At 40.1% G+C, this 22060-nt stretch overlaps 2 protein-coding genes across 2 annotated transcripts; both read right to left on the bottom strand.

Moving 5' to 3' along the window:
* Positions 1-5122: 5122 nt before the first annotated feature.
* LOC139812859 (uncharacterized) lies at positions 5123-5776 on the bottom strand. The gene has a single exon (XM_071777964.1). It carries the CDS (start codon positions 5774-5776, stop codon positions 5123-5125), a length of 654 nt encoding a protein of 217 aa, XP_071634065.1.
* A 1927-nt stretch (positions 5777-7703) lies between these two features.
* Positions 7704-9269, bottom strand: LOC139812858 (uncharacterized). The gene is made up of 3 exons (XM_071777963.1): positions 9111-9269; positions 8014-8556; positions 7704-7916 (listed from the first exon to the last, which is right to left on the bottom strand). The coding sequence occupies exons 1-3, from the start codon at positions 9267-9269 to the stop codon at positions 7704-7706; spliced, it is 915 nt and encodes a 304-aa protein (XP_071634064.1).
* Between the last annotated feature and the right edge of the window lie 12791 nt (positions 9270-22060).

The raw sequence follows: 22060 nt of genomic DNA, 5'->3' as shown, positions 1-22060 counted from the left end.
TATCCCAATAAGGTAAACGTCCCAGTGGCCGGACACGTCCCAGTAGCCGGACACATTGGAGAAAAATATTTACTATTTATTTAACTAATTAAAAATAAAAATAATAATTATTGTAAAAAAAAACTTTAATACTTAACAATTGATTGGGAAAAAGAAGTAAACCTAATTAAACATTTTTGTATTTAAAAAAATTGATTAAATTAATTGATTAAATAATTTTATGTAAAAAAAATATTATATATAATTTTATTGATTATTGCATATTGTACATTATATTTCCAATTTTGTAATGTAACTTTCTTATAATATTGTATACCATTTGCAATAAGTAATAAATGTATAAAGTTATATACATATGAAATATGTCCATACTAGATATCACAATCAGAGACGCGCGCTACTAGTTAGCTTTAATATTATACTCACTATTTAACTCGATCCTTAAAGCCTTTATATACATAGATATATATAAATTAAAATTTAAAATCTTTAAATATTCTCTGATACACGTGACCTGTTTTATCGGATTACATCCGACAGAAATAGAGGCCCACCACTACCCCCGCGGATTGAGATCAGCGGTCCTCTTTTCTTTAGAATACGTTTTTTTTTACATTTTTATCATTTATTCTATTTTATTTTCAATTTAATTCCCGTTTTACTTTCAACAACGAGATAGACTTTAAAAGTTTCAAAAAATCACGAGCAAATTTTCAAACGTAATTTAAGAGAATTTGTTTAATATAAATATTTAATATAATACAAAATTCGCAAAAATGTTTCATCGAGAACAACATAAAATATGACGTTTTAAATTCTGATTTTTATAACGGATGATAATCTGAAATCCGAAATTTCGCAAAACTATGTTAATTTGACTTGTTATTTCATATCTAATTGTAAGATGCAAATGTCGACTTTTGTGAGCAAAAATTTTACAGGTAAATGATCACCTAGACACCAAAAACTACAAAGCGCACTATGTGGACCTTGTCATCGGCAACCTGGGACACGTAGACATCGAATTCGAGGTATTATTACATCTAGACACCGAAAACTACGGAGTGCGCTATCTGGACTTCGTCATCAGCAACCTGAGACACCTAGACATCAATTTCAAGATATTAATACACGTAGACACCGACAACTACGGAGCGCACTATGTGGACCTCGTCATCGGCAACCTGGGACACCTAGACATCGAATTCAACGTACGATTACACCTGGACACCGAAAACTACGGAGCTCTCTATCTAGACATTGTCTTCGGCAACCTGGGACACCTAGACATTGCATTCAACGTATTATTACACCTGGACACCGAAAACTACGGAGCGCACTATGTGGACCTTGTCATCGACAACCTGGGACACCTAGACATCGAATTCAACGTACGATTACACCTGGACACCGAAAACTATGAAGCGCACTATCTGGATCCCGTCATCGGCAACCTGGGACACGTGGACATCGAATTCAAGATATTAATACACGTAGACACCGAAAACTACGGAGCGCACTATGTGGACCTCGTCATCGGCAACCTGGGACACCTAGACATCAAATTCAACGTACGATTACACATGGACACCGAAAACTATGAAGCGCACTATCTGGATCCCGTCATCGGCAACCTGGGACACGTGGACATCAATTCAAGGTATTAATACACGTAGACACCGAAAACTACGGAGCGCACTATGTGGACCTCGTCATCGGCAACCTGGGACACGTAGACATCGAATTCAACGTACGATTACACCTGGACACCGAAAACTACGGAGCGCACTATGTGGACCTCGTCATCGGCAACCTGGGACACGTAGACATCGAATTCAACGTATTATTACACCTGGACACCGAAAACTATGAAGCGCACTATCTGGACCTCGTCATCGGCAACCTGGGATACCTAGACATCGAATTCAAGCTTGATTCATAAGAATCGACTTAAAAATTCCCTAGCGGCACTTTCTGCCAAGCGTAGAGAACCTTCTTTTCCGTTGACTCAATATATATTATATATTACCTAATTTACCTAAATAGAAATCTTCCTCCTGACCGATAAGTCTATCGACCTTCGAAATACGCGCGCGATATCGAAACTGGCGATACCTGCGCCGCCAGCGTCGAAAAAGTGAAAATGACGTTTCTCTGATAATCATAATAATATTGAGATGAGAGCGGTCGACGTAGACGACGACGACGACGTATCTTAATAAAAAATTTTCACATTTGGACTTTGCGTCGCAATATCTCCGCTCGTAGGGCACGTAGCGGAATATTATGAGAGAAACCCCCCCCTAATTGGACCCCAAGCTATCGATCAAGCCTACTTAGAACTTGATCCGTTCACTCGTTATCGAGATCTCAACATCTCGGGTACTCGCAACCCGTCGCGTCGCGTAAAAGAGTCACGGTCGGTCTCGCTCCGCGTGTACTTGGCGCGAGACACTACCGTGTCTCTTGATAATTTCTATAATATATATCGCTGATACAGCGCGAATCCTTCATATTTATTTTTATTTTACGCGATAATGAAATAGCTATTCTACAGCTGTATTTCTTCGATATGTAATGTATGTAAAGTACGTTTCACAAAGATACTGTCTGGACGCGTCTCTTTAATGTACAATGTAATGTACGTTCCGCGAAATTAGAAATACATAATATCCTATTGTCGAAAATTCGTAATTTGAGTAAAAGCTTCACTAACATATATCGCTTATAAGCTGAGCGATAATCAAAGTTATAATTATAACCAGCTTATAATTACCGCGTTTTCATGATAGGATCTTTTATGTTGAGAAGAGAATAAGAGAAAATATATTTTCTTATACTATATTTTAGTGCCATAAGTATTTAAATATATTTTATACATTTTTGTTAGAATATTTTATTTTGTATTTTTATTCAATATCATGCTTTGCATATTTTTTTGGTAATTTTATTCAGAATGCGCTTGACAAAAGTAGTATGTGTGTACGCGCCGGTCATAACGGTTCTGTTCCTACACTGCACCTACCCATACTCTCTCTTTTGTCTCTCTCGATAATTGTATGACGTTGAGGTGTGAAATATATTTTCTGTTCTAATGAAAGTTATTAATTTACACTCAATTCCATTGTGTGGCTTATTTAAATCAAACAATTTTATCATCATATATCATCGTATATCATATCAATTTATCGTTTGTCGTTTTGCAAATTTTTCTGATAAAGCGTTTTATATTTTAACATCATGCTGAGTAAAACTGTTCACGTGCAAACTCGAGAAGCGGCGACGTTTAGAAATTTTTCGAATACCAGACGCCTGTTTGTAAGATTTATATCCAAAGTATAAGTCGTTTATTCGAGTAACATGTAACCTTTCTCCATTTCTTCTTTGTCCGTCGAAAATCATCGTAGATTTTGTGAACGCGGGATGGAATTCGAACTCTTCAAGACGTCACATGACGTATCGCATTACGTTCTTATCGTCGGAATTCCTTACGTCGTAAATGGCATCAATAGACTCCGTTAATCAAGTTTATTAAATGAACAAGCAAATTTAATCATTTTTCTCTACATGAAAGTGTAGCATACATATTGATCGAGACACGTACACTTTTTTCGCCCGTATGACACCCTGTATATGTGGCGTCTCTCACGCTGCGATGCTCCGGATGCACGTGGATACATGACTCACGGTTTTCCGTATTTACACCACTGTACCCTAGAGACCCTATAATAAGAGACCCTATAATAACTAGCTATAAGACAGTTAGTTTTGATTGGTCCGCCAGTTTTGTCAAAAGCAAGAAAACAGAAAGAGAAAGAGATATAAGAGAGAAAGAGAAAGCGATATGAATATATATCTGTCGCACGATTTTGACAAAACTGCCTTTGGCTAGTATCTTATCTTAGGGTCTCTACACCATCATCCTCAATCGCGTTTGTTGAACCACCACGTCAGTCTCGATCAAGCAGATCGAATGACAATACTTAGATTTGCAGTTCGAGAAAAATGGATAACGAGAATGCAAGCTGCTCGCATGACGGCAAAGAAAATGCTCAACTATCACTGCTGAAGGTTCCGGTGGAGGTTTGTATAAGATTGAAAGTCGATTACCGTGTTTCACATACACGGTCTCGAAATTCTTGTTTTTAATCGTCGCTATATATTATGGAACTTTTCGGAATAAATTTTGATCGGAATTATTCCGTTTTTTTTTTTTAGAAATAACGATGGAAATTTAAAGAAAATACTATAAACAATTTTGATCGAATGTATTCTGAAAAGTTCTGTAATAAATGTCCACTAGTCACATGCTGATAAAGTAAATAATGTTGGACCAATGATGGACCACTTTCTCACTCTCTCTCTCTCTCTCTCTCTCTCTCTCTCTCTCTCTCTCTCTCTCTCTCTCTCTCTCTCTCTCTCTCGTTCTGTCGCCATCTATTCCATAGGAATATTTGTTTGAGCTGTGTTCGCGAAATCGGTGATTTTTCCCGGCGATGAAAGCGGGATGAGAAGGACGCGCGTGGAAGGTGTTAACAAATTATTTCCTTATTTTTTGTGTAACTCAGAGCACAGTCTGAGCCGTCTTTAATGCGTTAAAAATGTACAATCTGACCTGAGAAACGATGAGCGGTGTATAAATGAGAAGTCTTTTGATTGTCCGTGAATGTGAGAGACAATTATATTAATTGTCTTCCTCGTGGTGATTAGCCCGTGAGCTGGTGAGACACGTGGCAGTCGGCACTCGCGCACGTGTGAGCCTGCTTCGTCGTGTCGATGTACCAGAGCTGGATGAGCGGTCTCTTTACACTTGATCAAAGTGTCTCGGCAGCTTCAATCACTGCGGTGGGCACTTCAAATCGTAGTCACAATGGAAAAATGCACAGAGCACACGTCGTACGTCTGGTCACTGCGCGACCATTTGTCACACACACGACTCTATATGTCGCGAGGAAGAAGTTGGCGATGAGCGCGCCCGTGCTTGCGCAAGCTGCCGCGTCGATCCGGCCTGTCGATACCCGATCGATGCTGCCATCTAATAGGATGGCGCAGCGTGATAACGGAATCTCGAACATTCCGCCCGCCATCAGCAACCTTGTTGATGATCCCTTACTCTTGATCCTTATCCTGATGGAATGGGTAATATGGCAAGCTTGGCAATTGGCCGGGTGAGTATCGTGGTGGCCGTCTTGAGGGTAACCACCCTGGTGAGTCCATCCTTGCCGGGGTGCAAAGCTGTTACTCTGTCGAGTGGCCATTTGCACGGTGGAGAGCGTTCGTCGGTGAGCAGCACGATGGAGCCCACCTCAATGTTGTTGTTAGGATGATGCCACTTGGATCTCGCCTGCTGGCGTTGTAGATAATGAGCCGACCATTGTGCCCAAAAATGTTGAACACGCTGCTGGATGAATTGCCACCGAGATAGTCGTGAGGTTGCTAGGTCAATCAGAGATGGCTCGGGGATGGTAGTGAGTGGACCTCCAATGAGAAAATGACCTGATGTGAGCGCTGAAACGTCTTCAGGGTCGTCACTCAACGGTTCTAATGGGCGCGAGTTGAGAATGGCCTCGATTTGCGTGAGCAACGTTGTGAGTTCTTCCGTCGTGAGTAGAGTCTCTCCGATAGTCCGTCTCAGATGAAACTTCACGGATTTTACCACCGCCTCCCACTTGCCCCTCATGTGTGGAGCGCCTGGTGGGTTGAACTCCCTTCTGGTGCCATCAAGTTGCAAAACTTGAGCAATCCGTTGATGTTCTTGAGAGCCTTGGACGAACATTTTCTTGAGCGCGGCGTCTGCTCCAATGAAAGTTGTCCCGCAGTCCGAACATACATGGTCTGAGCAATTCCCCTTCTCGCTGAAAATCTTCGGAAGGCTGCTATGAATCCTTCTGATGAGTAGTCACTGACTACTTCGAGGTGAATTGCGGAGGTGGAGAAGCAGCACAGATCCATCCCTTGTATGTTTTCGCACCTCGTCCCTTCCATGTCTTGATGGTGAGCGGTCCGGCATAGTCGACTCCTGTATGAACAAACGGACGTGACGGCGTAACCCGAGAGAGAGGTAGTTAATTAACCCATCAGTTAATGAGCACGGATCCCCCTCTGCCGAGCACACACGACACACCGTAAGATATGAGACTTCACCGGAGCCCGTCCGCCGATGATCCAGTATTGTTGCCTGACATGAGCCAATGTCAGCTGTGTTCCTCCATGCAGGGTACGCAAATGGGCGTAGGCGATAATTAAGGTTGAGAACTGTGAGTGGCGAGGTAAAATCGCCTGATGTTTGTTGTCTTAAGCTAGTGCTGATTGGTTGAGGCGGCCGCCAACTCGGATAATCCCTTGAGCGACTATGTACACAGTCAATCGACTGAATGCGTGAGCAGTTGATAGTCTCGAGTTAGCCGTGAGCATCTTGATCTCGTGCGTAAAGTATGCCGCTTGAGTAGCCTTGATCCAGAATAGTCTGGCCTCCTGCAAAGCTGAGTGCAAGTCCAGTGGCTTGTATCGGCGCTTTCTCAGAAGCGATATGAACCTGAAAAAAAGAGCTGTTATTCTCAATAATTTATTGAGAGTTGAGTACCTATATATGAGGTCCCAGTGGTAGTCCGACTGAGATGCGGCTGCATATAGCGCAATGCCAGGACGAGCCTCATGAGTGCTCAACTCGTCCGAAAGCGCAGGTTGTGATGGCCATGCTTCAGGTGTGAGTATCCACGGTGGTCCCGTCCACCATAATGAGTGGCTTTGGAGTTGAGAAGTAGTCAAGCCTCGGGATGCGCAATCGGCTGGATTGGATGTACCAGGTACGTATTTTCAGTATGCTTTTGCAGTGAGATCTTGAATCTGAGAAACTCGGTTTCTCACAAAATCTTTCCAGCACGATGCATGAGATTTGATCCACGTGAGTGTCACAACAGAGTCCGTCCACAGATGCTGTAACGTTCAATTTCAAGGTGGCTTGAACGTATTGCATGAGTCTTGAGAGCAGCAGTGCTGCGGTGAGTTCAAGTCTCGGGATGGTGAGCCGTTTGAGAGGTGCCACCTTAGTTTTGGAGCACACCAATGAAATCGTGGCGCCATTAGAGCCGTGGACGGTAATAAATACGACTGCAGCCTTTGCCAGTTGAGAAGCATCAGAAAAGCCGTGAAATTCCACTGACGAGGTACTCCATGTGTTGTACCACCGAGGTATTGAGAGCTTGATCAAGCTTGTGAGTTCTTTTCTGATGATGAGCCACCGTGATGAGCGCTGGGATGGCAGTGGTTCATCCCATTGGAGCTTATGAAGCCAAAGCTCCTGCAAGAGCATTTACGCCTTGATCACCTCTTGTGATGCAAAGCCCAGTGGATCGAATATCTAAGCCACTTCAGACAAAACAAGGCGTTTGGTGAGATGATCGGTGTGCGACAAGATCCTTGTTGAGAATGTGAATGAATCTTCTTGAGGAAGCCATCTTAATCCGAGTATTTTGATTACGCAATCGTCAAATGCAATTTGTGAGCCCTGGTCTTTTTCTGCTTGAACCGCAGCGAGCACATCTTGATGAGTCGCGTGCCACCTTGCTAATGGGAACCCGCTCGCCATGCACAAGTTCTTTAGCTGCAATGAAATTTTGATTAGCTGCTGGACAGTGTCAGCGCCTCCAAAAATGTCGTCGACATATCGACCTCGAAGGATGGACGGTACTGCAAGGGGAAAATTAGTCATCCTCCACCAGTTGCAGCAGTGTTCGTACTGCTAAGAACGGGGCAGCCTTGGTCCCATACGTGACCGTGGTTAAATAATATGACACTTCATTGAGCAGTTCGTCTATCCAGAGAATTCGTTGTAAATTCCAGTCATCTTCATGTACGTTGATTTGCCTGTACATCTTGGTAATGTCCGTGGCAACTAAATGCCGAAATTGTCGAATCTAGAGCAGGACATCGGTGATGTCTAAATGCAACTCCCGTGTGCATGAGATCATTAAGTGAGCGGCCGGATGTAGATGCTCTCGAGCCATTAAATACCACACGTAATTTTGTGGTTGCACTATCTGGTCTGAGCACTCCGTGATGGGGCAAGTAATATTGTGTATGCTGACTGGAAACGGGTGAAGCCTTATTCATGTGATTGAGTTCTCGATATTCTGTCATAAACTGATGATACAAACGTCGATTGTTGTTATCTCGGAAGAGTCTTCTTAGTAAACTTTGCAAGCATCGATGCGCAGTGAGATACGAATCACCAAGAGTATCAGGCGATGATTTTAAGGGAAATCGAACCGTGTATTGACCTGTTGAGTCCCGCGAACCAGTGGTCTTGAAATATTCTTCACATCTCTGCTCGTCAGGAGTAAGATCATGATTAGTACTCGCAGGCACTTCTTCTTGTGTCCAAAATTTCGACAATAACTCGTCGAGAGCATCTTCTCTCTCCTGAATTGATGCATGATGCACTGCAGCAGATGCCGATGATGATGTGTCGACCGGTCTGAGAACGAGCCATCCGAAAATTGAGAGCTGCGCAATTGGCATCAATGGATCTCGTTTGATGATGTTGGGCTTGATGATCTACCCATATGAATCAGTTCCAATGATGATATCCACTGGCCGTGGTGTGAGGAAATCTGGATCAGCCAAGGTTAACTTGGTGAGATGCGGCTATTCCTGGGGTGCAGCGTTGAATAATGGCAGGATGTTCGTTAACGTCTGCAGAATGTGAGCTTAAATGATGACGTCTGATCTTGAGTGAAGTGAGCGGAGCTTGAGTAATGCAACTCTTCGAGTTTTGCGTTGATTTTCCGCCACCAATTCCAGTAATGAGAATGACAGAATGATGATGAGGAATGTTAAGCTGACGAACGAGTGATTCTGAGACAAAGATGAGCTCTGAACCTAAATCGATGAGAATCCGTAAGCGCTGAGTATTAACAGATGAACCGATCTGAGCTAGGGCCGTAGCTAATAATGTTGAGTGTGATGAGCGGGCCAAAAGTGAGTGCTTGACGATTGCATCATCTTCCTATCGAGATGCCGAGGCTGAGCTGGTGATTGGCTTCGCTGATGAGTCCGACTGATGAGCCTCATGCAGCATTGTATGGTGTCTGTTGGTGCACTTCTCGTACCCCCGTGAGCTCTTGTCTGAGCGGACGTTGTGGCGGCCGAGGCAGTTGAAACAGAGCCTCCGTGGGATGACTAATTTTTGTCGATCGTGAGAGATCCCTGAACCTTGTGCACGTCACAATGAAATGAGTGCCGTTGCAACAATCACACGGGTAAACCATGGAGCTGTCAGATGTTGCCGTGCGGGCCGGTTGAGCTGCCGCATGTTGAAGCTGTCGAAAAACGCCTGGATGTTGAGGCGACCGTGCTTCCCGAGCTGGCCGTGGACTCTATCCTCTCGAGTGCTCGTGCTCGAGATGTGAGAAACTGCTCGAGCTGCTCGAATCGCGGATACTCGCGCGTGGCGCCTAGGGATGTCACCCACTGCTCCTTCGTCTGGCGATCCAGCTGCCTGGACAGCTGGTACACCAGGATGCAGTCTCCCAGATCTTTTGAGATGCCCAAGGCTTGCAGGCCCTTTATTCCTTCCTTGAAGGAAGTGAGCAGCTTGTCCAGTGCTGCGGCGTTCTTTTGCACCGGTGTTGAGCTGGCAAAGAGCTGGTCGAGGTATAATTGGATGAGCAGGCACTTATTCTCGTATCGATCGACGAGCATCTCCCAGGATGGTTTGAGCGAGTCGGCGGTAAGAGGCAGTCCGGAAATGAGCTGAGCAGGTGGACCTTCCAACGAGAGCCGCAGATAGTGGAGTTTATCCACGTCGGTGAGCCGTTGGCTGTCATAAATGACAGCCTTGAAAAGATCACGGTATGTGGGCCATGCCCCGTACTCGCCCTTGAATGACGGGATAGTAATGTCCGGCAGTCTCTGTTCAGACTGTGAGGGCTGCGCCGCTTCAGATGCTGCCTTCGGAGCGAGCCTCTCCGCCAGTGCGCCCTTGAGCTTTGCCAGAGAGCGACGAGCCGCCATGCACTCTCGCGCCTCCACGGCGAAGGCGTTTTTCGAGAAGTACTCATGAGCGATGAGCGCCGCCGGCCATGAGACCTCGAAATAGGCGTGTTCCTTAAGGAACGCTTTGTGCACTTCCTCGAGCTGGATCGAGATCTGGAGGACCTCATCCACCGACGTGTCATCAGCGGTAGATGGCAATGTCTCGCTAATGGTCCGCACCGTCTCGATGCGGTTCATCTGCGTCTGCACTTTCAGCGTGAGCTCCGCGGACAAACGCACCGGTGAGGCCTGGCGTTCTGACGTGCGCTTGTCTTCCGGCAGCTCGAGCAATGGCGGGGTCTTGCCGCCCGTCCCGGTTTTGGCGGGATCCGTCATGATGAGCCGTCCCTGAGCTGCGCACGATGAGACACCTGAGAAACGTCGAGACACGTATAAGAACTACTGCACGAGATGAGAACGTTCGAGAAACGCGTGAGAAAAACACTACACGAAGCAAGAGTCGTTGAAGTCATGTATTAAGCACGTGATAACGTCTATATTACACTCGCGAGAGCGCGTGAACATGTTTGTGTAACACTCGCGAGCGCGCGTGAAAATGTTTGTACTTCACTTGCGAAAGTGCGCCATAATGTCTACGTGGCATGTCTTGTTCACATGTCTGAGCTACACTATAAGTTCCATGCATCCGGCTCGAAGGACCAAATGTTCGCGAAATCGGTGATTTTTCCCGGCGACGGAAGCGGGATGAGAAGGACGTGCGTGGAAGGTGTTAACAAATTATTTCCTTATTTTTTGTGTAACTCAGAGCACAGTCTGAGCCGTCTTTAATGCGTTAAAAATGTACAATCTGACCTGAGAAACGATGAGCGGTGTATAAATGAGAAGTCTTTTGATTGTCCGTGAATGTGAGAGACAATTATATTGTCTTCCTCGTGGTGATTAGCCCGTGAGCCGGTGAAACACGTGGCGGTCGGCACTCGCGCACGTGAGCCTGATTCGTCGTGTCGATGTACCAGAGCTGAATGAGCGGTCTCTTTACACTTGATCAAAGTGTCTCGGCAGCTTCAATCACTGCGGTGGGCACTTCAAATCGTAGTCACAATGGAAAAATGCACAGAGCGCACACGTCGTACGTCTGGTCACTGCGCGGCCATTTGTACGACTCTATATGTGGCGAGGAAGAAGTTGCCGATGAGCGCGCCCGTGCTTGCGCAAGCTGCCGCGTCGATCTAGCCTGTCGATACCCGATCGATGCTGCCATCTGATAGGATGGCGCAGCGTGATAACGGAATCTCGAACAAGCTGCGTTCGGGGAGCGCATTTTCGACGCTACAAGCGCGCTTTTGCTATTCGTGGAGCTGCTTTGTAGCACCAATAGCAGCGTTAGGATATCACTGCTAAAGTGCGTTGCAACGTCATCACCTGCGCTCCGAGGTAGAGCGCGAAATGCTCACAACACTCATATAGCGCCAAAACGCGTTTTTTTATCGCTGCAAGCATCTACTTTTGTCTCATTCGACTTGCACAAGTGCACGTGTCATTTTTAGTCGACTTTACCCGTATCGACTTCAGTACTAGGAATGTAATATATAATAAATATGTAATATAATGAATCATTGTTATTAAATGAAAATTATTTCACGTCATCGTCTGTAATTTATACAACATTACATTTACATACTGTGGGAAGACTGAACGAAATAAGATACGAATATTTACGATTTTGTTCTCGGACATCTTTACTACTCGTAAAATGGCAAAGAATTCAATTGCACGTACATATTGTATAATAAAATAAAACAACAATTACATATCCCTTCCTTATACTGACAGTTATACCTGCCGCGCACATAGCACAACAAAAATCGTTGGATGAGATTGCAACCGTGAACGCCACACGAATTAGCGTTTGCGTCTATAGCACGAAAGTGAACTCCCCAAACGCACATTGTTGAGCGTTTAATTGTTTTATTGTACTGCATTTCAGATATTCTTGCATATATGTTCCTTCCTAGATGCGTCGACACTAGTACACGGTTTGAACTTAGTGTGCAAACAGTTCTACCTGATTTTAAAGGACGATGACTTACTATGGAAAGCGCGAATTGATCAATTATGTTGCCGAATGCTAGCCATTCACTTCTGCGTCCCGGTCAGCTCAAATTGATAGCACCTTACGCCACAACCAATCCTTTTCGTCAGTAAATAGAACATTCTCTATGTCATTTTACGCAAGCGCGAATAAGTTTTCATATTTTTTTGATATATAAAGTCACGTGTCCTTACAGAGGAGGCCCTGGAAGTTGTTATGCGTCGCGATTCAGAAACAAATAGCGCTGTGAAAACAGCAGGATTCTGCGGAGAAATTGATATTCCCGAATCCACACAAGAATGCATCTTCTGTGTTATTGCTGATGCCAGTAGTAAGTAGTATTTTAGGGAGTTATTGTAATAACGTCTTTCAGAGGTACGGTAAACGTATCTAAAAACACATAAGATGATTCTCGTTTTCAGGATGGAATCACTTATTTAGTTGGTGCGAAAGATCGCAGATTATTTTGCAATAAACTTTCTTATCGCGAGGAAGTTTGCGAGTTTCACGAAGTCGAGACTACCGTAATCCACGTAAAGTTACCGTGTGGATTGCGCAGTCTGACGACAATAGACCACACGGTCTACACTGCCTGTCCAGGTAATACGATCAAATCGTGGGTGCTCACCAACACCGGTATCGTCTATAACAGAACTTACGATCCAGATATGTACGTGGTAACAAAACTCTTCTTTTCGCCCGCTTCGCGATAAGAAGACTGATCAAGAAAGATAATTCCTCTTTATGGAAGAAATAATCGTTTTCCTTCAAATTATTCGAATGCAAATACCGCGTTCCGTGTCTCGTTTATCGAGACAGATGATTCGGAAACGTGATTCCAAAGTTCACTCGTTAAGTCGAATTCACTTCATATTACCACTTCACGCGTATTTTTTTCATCAACGTCAAATATTTCAAGAGCGTGACCTCTGGGAAGGTAACCTCGCATTTGTTGAATTTTGAGTTTTATTTCAGCCGTACCCCCCATATTGAATTACAATTGTGCTAATTATTGCCGCAAATACGGAAACAATATTTTGAACTGTATTCAAGAAAACTAAGAAATATAAAGTTCTGTTAGCTCAGCACTATTTCCAGATTGAATTTTTTGTAGTAAAAAAATGCTAATCTGAGTCATGTTGTACCGTTGAAAAAATATTGATATTTTTATTCATTTAGTAAAAAGAAATTAAAAAATAAATATAACAAGAAGATACTAACTTAATACCACGTTCTGCCATTGGAATAATATCGATATGTAATCTATCCATTTATTAGAAAAAAATCGAAAAGTAAACATAACGGACATTTTTAAATTATTAAAAGTTATGCTGCCAAAGTTTTTTTATTTTCTACCCCTCTTGCTGAATTTTTTCAACCCTCTTAATTTTTTTGTACTTGTTTCGATTGTCGCTCGATTGTTTCGCTTAGCATAACTCAACGCAATTTACAAAATTAGTAGATTAGAGTAACTCCGGTATTTACGCCGCGCGGGGTTTTACGCCGCAAATGTTAGAAAAAATAGAAGGAATAAAGGTACTTGCTCGGAATTATTCTGTTATGTGCCTTTATGCCATATTAATATTGTGTTGTAATTTCAGTTCTTTACTGTAACATTAACTGTCGTTAGTTGAATCGATTTTTCGTCGTAGTAAGAAGCGCAATCTTGCGGTGACTTGCGTAAAATGATTACTGTAGAAAATGTAAAAGGTATAATGGTTATTTTATGATACATAAGTGTAGGGATAGTAAATAATGGAATACAGCAAAATACAAGTGCATAACTCTTGTATTTTTTGTAAAACTTAATATCTTGTATATCTCTTCTGTTTAGAATATACGACAACAAGTTAGCATGCGGGATTTATGCCATATTACAGACACTTTGTAAAACTCGAAATCTCCTATGTGTTCTTTTTCCTTCTTTTTTTGGATCGTATAACAATAATTTTTAATGCATCTATCGCTCTTCTAATTTCCTTTTAAAATTTTTCAGTTTTATAATTTGTTTATCACTCTTACATCTTAATAAACTTCTTACACACATTTTATAACTTAAATTATGACATTTTTTGCCTTATTTATAAACAATATTTGTAATTTTTTATAAGGCGTACATTTCACCTATAAATGTCTATTTATGGAAAGCGCGAATTAACTACGTTAAGGCTACCCACTCGCTTTTGCGTCCCGGTTAGCTCAAATTGATAGCCTTACAGCTTGCACGATCAATTATTTATATGAATAAATAAAACACTCTGTAAGCCATTTTACACCAGTGCTGTTCAAACTTGCGCAAGGATATGTAGGTCGTTACTTGTATTGAGTTAAATTTTATATAGTATTTCATTTAAAAAAAAAAACGTGTTCTACAAAATATTATATATTTTTTATTTGTAATAAATCGTATAGAGCAAGTTTGAGCAGTTCCATTTATTGCAATAATTTTATATGCATAAAATACCACTTCTTGGCTATGTAGCTGAAGTTAACAATAAATATATAAATATATGCATAAAATAAAAACGTAAATAGAACTAGGTGTGTATCAAGAATATGCTTGTATAATAGTTTATTTGTACTTAAATAATTGTAATTTGTATGTATATCCATTCTTATTGTACTCAATATTATAGTACAAATAAGCAGCTTCCATCATATTTCTTCGATATATGAAGTCACGTGTCATTACAGTGAGACCCGACAAACTGTTTTGGAAGTTGTCATGCATTGCGATCGAGAAACAAACCGCGCTATGGAAACAGCAGGATTCTATGGAGAAATTGATAAATGTGGGCATTACGGGCGGAGATTACATCGGTAAAGTGTTACTGATACATGTAGGTAGTAGGTATATTATACCATGTGTCTCTGGCCATCTCTCCTTGTGAAAAACGATATAATGATGATTCTCGTTTTCAGAATGGAACCATCTGTATAGCTAAAGCATTCCTCCGAGCATACGGACTCGATAACGGGGGTGCGTCTGACGCACGGATGCCTGATAACGAGTTCCTTCGACGGCACCGTCAGAATTTCCAGCCCTACGGATCCGCCAAGGTCCATCGCTACTTTAGTCCATCGTACTAGACCAGGAACCATCAGCGTGAGTATCACACGCGTAAGATTTGACGAAAATATCGTAACATTGACTTTGAAGAAAAAAGTGAAATGTCTACGTATAAGATGAGAAATACAGTTGAAAAGTGCAAAACACATTTCAAACGTTAAAAATTAAATTTTTCCTTACATTTAAATTTTGAAATCAGGTTTTATTTTTGTTTTTTGAATGTTGGTGAAGTCTTCCGTAAGATTGACGACATTCTTACAGGTCTTATCTTGCAATATCGTAAATTTTGTTAGGTATTATATGTAATTGTTCGTGTTTTTGTATTGCAGATGGATTACCTGATACTTTCGCGATATCCAGCGATTTAGGTATCGAGGTATGGCTTCCGAAAAATTGACGTGTTCAACGAAACTTCAATGAACGAAAAATTTCTATACGTGTTCTACAGCTATTCTACAGCTGTATTTCTTCGATATGTAATGTATGTTCTTAGTTTTTACAAAGATGTCTGAAACTGTTTGGACGCGTCTCTTTAATGTACAATGTAATATACCGTTCCGCGAAATTAGAAGTACATAATATCCTATTGTCAAAAATTCGTAATTTGAATAAAAGCTTCATTAACATATATCGCTTAAAAGCTGAGTGATAATCAAAGCTATAATTATAACCAGCTTATAATTATTGCGTTTTCGTGATAGGATCTTTTATGTTGAAAAGAGAATAAGAGAAAAAATATTTTTTTTGATGCAGATCGAATTACGTCTTTGTCGACAGTAAGGGGGGATATAAGGGGGGGTAAATCCAGCACAGCCTGCTACAAAAACATGCAACCTGCAACGAAAACATGTCACACTTTGAACGTTTATATCTTTGAAACTAATAATCGTAGAGTAATAAATAAGGTGTCATTCGAAAAGGGTTACCGATTTCTATCTTAGCAAATCTCCATGATTTTTTGCAACAAAAACATGCAACACTAATATTTCTCGAAAAGTATTATAACTTTAGAAGGATTAAGCGTTTTCTTTCTACGTGTCTCTAAATGATTTCGATTAATCGTACCTGCTATAGAATTTACACCGCTATTAACCCTCTAAAAAGCTCTATCTTTCAAAATATTATAGATCTTAAAGAATTGCGATCCCGTTATTATCACGTTCAAGAAAGGATAACTGACTCAATAATTTGGCCAAATTAAGGCCCCTCTGCCGAGTGATACGCTGGTTAGCAATCAACGCAGAAAAGAATGATCTTTATGGTAACGAGCGACCTAAGTCTTGCTTCTTACCATTCTCCTTGAGATTAATCTGCGAAGGAAAGTTAAACGATTCGTCAAATATGGGCAGCCCCGCTGCAGGAAGAAACGAATCCCGTATCTTCCGGGCTGCTTCCGATAGTAGTGATTTCGGCAGCGAATCAATAACATTTACCGTTTTTTTACAATATAATAATATAAATATACAATTCCTGAATATTTATTTTAATCGATATTCATCATTCTGTTTTATGCGAAATCAAAATTCGTGCGAGAAAATATAATGTTCTCCCATTATTACAAGATATATATGTATAACTTTCTATTTAAAAATACATGGATAGAACAGTTTTTAGGAGAAGTGATTACAAACGAGTACATTTAAGAATAATGAAATACATGCGTCTTTATCTTAATTTTAATATATGCGGGTACAAATAATTCTGGGGTACCAACTTAATCCGAGACAACTCGAACTCAATAATAGATTCTGAAAAATTTTATATAGGAATATTTTACAATGTTATCATTTACCAATTCCTTTATTACGTTTAAATTCAAAATTATTGTTATTTCATAATCTAATATCAGGGTACCCATTCGACTTGTATCGAATTTTTTAAGTACCCGCATATTTTTTATTACATTCATAGATGTACGACAAAAAAAATTTTGAATTTTTTCTAAAAATTAAAAAAAAAATTAATAAAAATTAAGAATCGAATAAAATGTCACTGTTTATGCACGTATTACATTATGAAAATATCTAAACTATTTAAATGCTTAAAAATTAATCTTTACGATTTGAATCAGCTAACTCCCACGTATCTGGAAATGGTCTCTAAAAAGAGACTAAAAATTAAAGAAAAAATTACACGTTTGTAACTATATTTTCTTAAGCATGATTCGAATATATCGACAAGAGCATGCAAACTGCTTCTTGATTTGAATTTATTTTCGGTAATTATGCAGTATAGGGGACCACCCTCCGATGACCTTGACCTTGACATATGTTGTCAAGGTCACCCTTCTGAGTGACCTTCAGAACGTTTTAGCCCTCGGTCATTGTTCGTTAAAAAGTTATTAACAAAAAAAGTTTGGAAAATATAGCAGCTATTTTGAGTATTGGAAGGCATAAATAACTAATATATACGTGTGTGTGCCCTGCTTTAAAGAAAATCACAACTTCTATAAAGCAGGACATACACACATGTGTGTGTGCCCTGCTTTAAAGAAAATCACAACTTCTATAACTTTATATGCTTTACCAAAACACAACATTTAAACCAGTAAATTGTTGATAAATTGAAGTCTTTTTGTTAAAGCAGAGAATACTTACATGGGTTAGATGACGCGCTTTAAACAGTTGAATACTTTTAAAGCGCGTCATCTAACCCATGTGGCATCTCTCATATTAACTTTCTACGCATGAAAAGTTCACGCATACACTTTCCACGCGAACCGAGGTTCACGCACACCCCCCCCCCCGTGCTTTCGGGGGAGGTGCGGTAGTCCCGAAATAGTTCACGCATACACTTTCCACGCGAACCGAGGTTCACGCACACACCCCCCGTGCTTTCGGGGGAGGTGCGGTAGTCCCGAAATAGTTCACGCATACACTTTCCACGCGAACCGAGATTCACGCACACCCCCCCCCCGTGCTTTCGGGGGAGGTGCGGTAGTCCCGAAATAGTTCACGCATACACTTTCCACGCGAACCGAGATTCACCCACACCCCCCCCTGTTTTCGGGCCGGGCCGGGCCAAGTGTATGCGTGAACTATTTCGGGACTACCGCACCTCCCCCGAAAGCAGGGGGGGTGTGCGTGAACCTCGGTTCGCGTGGAAAGTGTATGCGTGAACTATTTCGGGACTACCGCACCTCCCCCGAAAGCAGAGGGAGTGTGGGTGAACCTCGGTTCGCGTGAAAAGTGTATGCGTGAACTATTTCGGGACTACCGCACCTCCCCCGAAAGCACGGGGGGGGGGGGTGTGCGTGAACCTCGGTTCGCGTGGAAAGTGTATGCGTGAACTATTTCGGGACTACCGCACCTCCCCCAAAAGCACGGGGGGGGTGTGCGTGAATCTCGGTTCGCGTGGAAAGTGTATGTGTGAACTATTTCGGGACTACCGCACCTCCCCCGAAAGCAGGGGGAGGTGTGCATAAACCTCGGTTCGCGTGAAAAGTGTATGCGTGAACTATTTCGCCATATATATTAGTCATTTATGCCTTCCAATACTCAAAATAGCTGCTGTATTTTTCAAACTTTTTTTGTTTATAACTTTTTAACGAACAATGACCGAGGGCTAAAACCTTCTGAAGGTCACTCAGAAGGGTGACCTTGACAACATATGTCAAGGTCAAGGTCATCGGAGGGTGGTCCCCTATACTGCATAATTACCTTATTTTCTAAATAGTATAAATACTATAAATTTATCGTTATATCCATGCACATTTTACTATTAACAAGTTTCATTAATATAAAAATAGTAAATATTAATATACTATTAATGGGAGAACATTTAATGAGAAGAATAAAATCTTCTCTAGAATATAATAATTAATTCAGCGATTATTAAACATGGTGGTAGTCGTTATAGACTCACTGCCAAAATCACTGCTTCCGGAAACAGCTAAGAAAACCTGGGATTAATTTTGTCTCTGTAACGGTATAGCCTCCAACTTTCAACGAGACGCCGAATTAGACGTCGCGGACAGAACTCACAAAAACCGACGAGAAATTACTCATCACGATAAAGATCATTTTCACTTTACGCTGCTACGAACCACGCATTCGCTAGCGTTCACCTGACGTGAAGGATAGCGCCGAGGCAGCAATCGCGATCACGAACGTGGAAAAAACGCGGCGTTCGCGTAGCCTTTCACAAATATTTACCGCGGAAAGAAATTTAAAAAATTAATTTAGAACTAAATTAATTTTTTAAATTTCTTTCCGCGGTAAAAATTTAGGAAAAAGCAATTTCGCGACTTTTGACTCCTAACTGACGATATAATAATGCTTCTGAGGATATAACTCCTGAATCGGAACTATTTTCTCGAATACATTCGCGACTCAGTAAAACGCAGATGTCAAATTTCACGAGTAGAAAGTTAATATTCGATCACTAGCTTAGCCTTAAATCTTTGTATTTTTATTTAAATAAAAAATTCTTATTATACGTTATAAAAAAATGGCGATAATTTCGCTATTAAAGAAGGATAAAATAAAAAATTAAAAAAAAAAAATTTAATAACATTTTAATTTAGAAAAATTTGTGTTATATACGCGTTTCTATTTCGTGTAACCCAGATTACACAAATTAGACATATAGGTACATCTTTTTATACAATTACATTTTATACAGTTTTATACAACAGAATGTAATGCTTTACATAATTCTTAACCTTTATACATAATTGCACTTTTATAGAAATAAATTTAAATTTCTTAAAATTATAAAGTAGGTACATTAATTTCTTTTCGTAATCGAATCATTTTTCCCGCATCGCTACTTATCCGTATCCCTACCTACCCGATTTTCATCTAGGTTTTACCCGTATTCTTACCTACCTATAATATGAATAATATTCCTACCTACCCGTACGTGTTTTTATCTGGTATTTCTATAGTTATGATCGCGATCACCCAAAATTAGAAAAATGAGCGCGAATTTGGTTTTAAATCGGAACCGTTTAGGAGTTTTTATGGGAGGTTTAATTTACGCGGAATTAATTCGGATTTAATTCAGATTTAAAGGTAGTCTTTCTGTCCTTTCGCAGCACCTAGTCAAGTAACAGTCCGTTATGAGGTAATTAAAAACAAACATATTGCAACATCCCAATAATTATTTTAATATAAAATATGATTTTACATGCACGATTTAATCGTATTTAATTATTTACTAATTTAAAAAATATCACAATAGTAGTGCGGTTGGATTCGATTCTAACCTAAATCGAATTCAACTGCACTACTATTGTGATTTTTTTAATTAGTAAATAATTAAATACGATTAAATCGTGCGTGTAAAATCATATTTTATATTATTATAATTATTGGAATGTTGCAATATGTTTGTTTTCAATTACCTCATGACGGACTGTTACTTGACTAGGTGCTACCTTAATTCGAGACGGCATCTGTCCGTCTCTGATTACGTGCAATCGCACGTATACAAGAAAATCTTAGGCTTACCATTATGTACAAATTAATTGGTGTTATACACCAACCTACCTTGATCCTCTTCGTCTTCTTTCTTCTGGCTAGAGTAGACTCACCTTTTGCACTTGGCCGTATTCTGACTTCATACGATCAGAGATTGACAGCAAGGAGAAATATACTCCTGCTGCCAGCAATAAGCGTAAAAGATTTTACGCTTTTGTATACGATGCGCGAAACACGAACGCGTCGCGAAGGGGCCATCACATTAATTAAATCAATTAAATATGGAATTAACCAATTAATAATAATAATAATAATAACTCATTAGTATACAAATTAATTGCGCATTTATTGTTTACACGCGTTATTTATTTGTGTTAAAATACATATTCGATTGAAAACAAATCTGAATTTGAAAAAAAATCTCTATATCAACAGCGTTTTTATTCAAAGAGATTCGATCGCGATTATAAAATTTATATTAAATTTTATATATAAACTTTATAATATATAAACAATAAAACTAATTTGAAAATAAACAGATCCGCCATTTGATAAAATCTAAACCCATATATGCGTATTTTCATCGATTCGAACGATTTAAAAATTCAAAAATCCAATCTAAATGATAGCTTTATTTCTTCTTCACAAAATTATATTACCTAATTTAACTCAAGTGACTTGTATTTCAAAAAAGATGTGAAATATTTAATTTCTCCTTCACAAAATTATATTACCTCACTTAACTCAAGTGACATGTATTTTAAAAAAAGATATGAAATCTTTAAATTAAATTGCGCCAATTGCAAAGAGATTATTATATCACAAAATTGCGTTACCTAATTCAACCTAAGTGATATGTTATTTCAAAAAAATATATGAAATTTTTAAATTACGCCAACTACAAAGAGAATATGGGCCTCAGCAAACTCTTGTATATTGCATTAAACTTATATAAAATCAAGTTGTAATTGATTATTATGTTTAATTATAAGAAGAAAGTGAAAATATTATGTGTATTTAGAAATTTTTTATTTTTTGGTAAATTTTACTGTCAGAACAATATGGCAACGCTGCGCTTTTCAGGGCGCCGATTGTAAAATGTGAAGTTGATAACAAAAGTGTCAATGTAAGTGTCAATTTCATTAATAATCAAAGAATATTGTGACATTTTCTTTTTATCAAAGAGAGATTTTATAATAATAATGAGTAATAAGAAACATAAAGTGAGGAGTAATGTGGGCAAAAATAGGGACAATTTGTGAAAATAAAAGTTGATAATAAACCATACGTTATAAATGAAGTGTGACATGAGCGCACAGCTTGCAGCGCCAGCATTGCCAAATAATTCCTTGAAAGTCGCCATCAAAAATATTCATCTATAAACCACATTTCAAGTCAACTTTTAACATAAATATTTTGTTTAAATATTCGGTGACTCTGTATTTTTATCGGCACTATCGAAAGTATAGAGTTTAGCGA

The sequence above is a fragment of the Temnothorax longispinosus genome, chromosome 5, assembly GCF_030848805.1.
Source record: "Temnothorax longispinosus isolate EJ_2023e chromosome 5, Tlon_JGU_v1, whole genome shotgun sequence".
Classification (NCBI taxonomy): domain Eukaryota; kingdom Metazoa; phylum Arthropoda; class Insecta; order Hymenoptera; family Formicidae; genus Temnothorax; species Temnothorax longispinosus.
The sequence above is the reverse complement of the archived record's forward strand: the minus strand, read 5'-3'. Positions and strand labels throughout refer to the sequence as shown.

Excerpts from the sequence above, each read along its gene's own strand:
- LOC139812859 (XM_071777964.1), bottom strand. The coding sequence starts at position 5,776 with ATGTTCGTCCAAGGCTCTCAAGAACATCAACGGATTGCTCAAGTTTTG.
- LOC139812858 (XM_071777963.1), bottom strand. The coding sequence starts at position 9,269 with ATGGTTTACCCGTGTGATTGTTGCAACGGCACTCATTTCATTGTGACG. Across the intron at positions 8,557-9,110 it reads TCAGACAAGAGCTCACGGGG|ATCATCAAGCCCAACATCAT; the intron begins GTACGAGAAGTG and ends TCATATGGGTAG. Across the intron at positions 7,917-8,013 it reads CAACCACAAAATTACGTGTG|ATTCGACAATTTCGGCATTT; the intron begins GTATTTAATGGC and ends GTCCTGCTCTAG.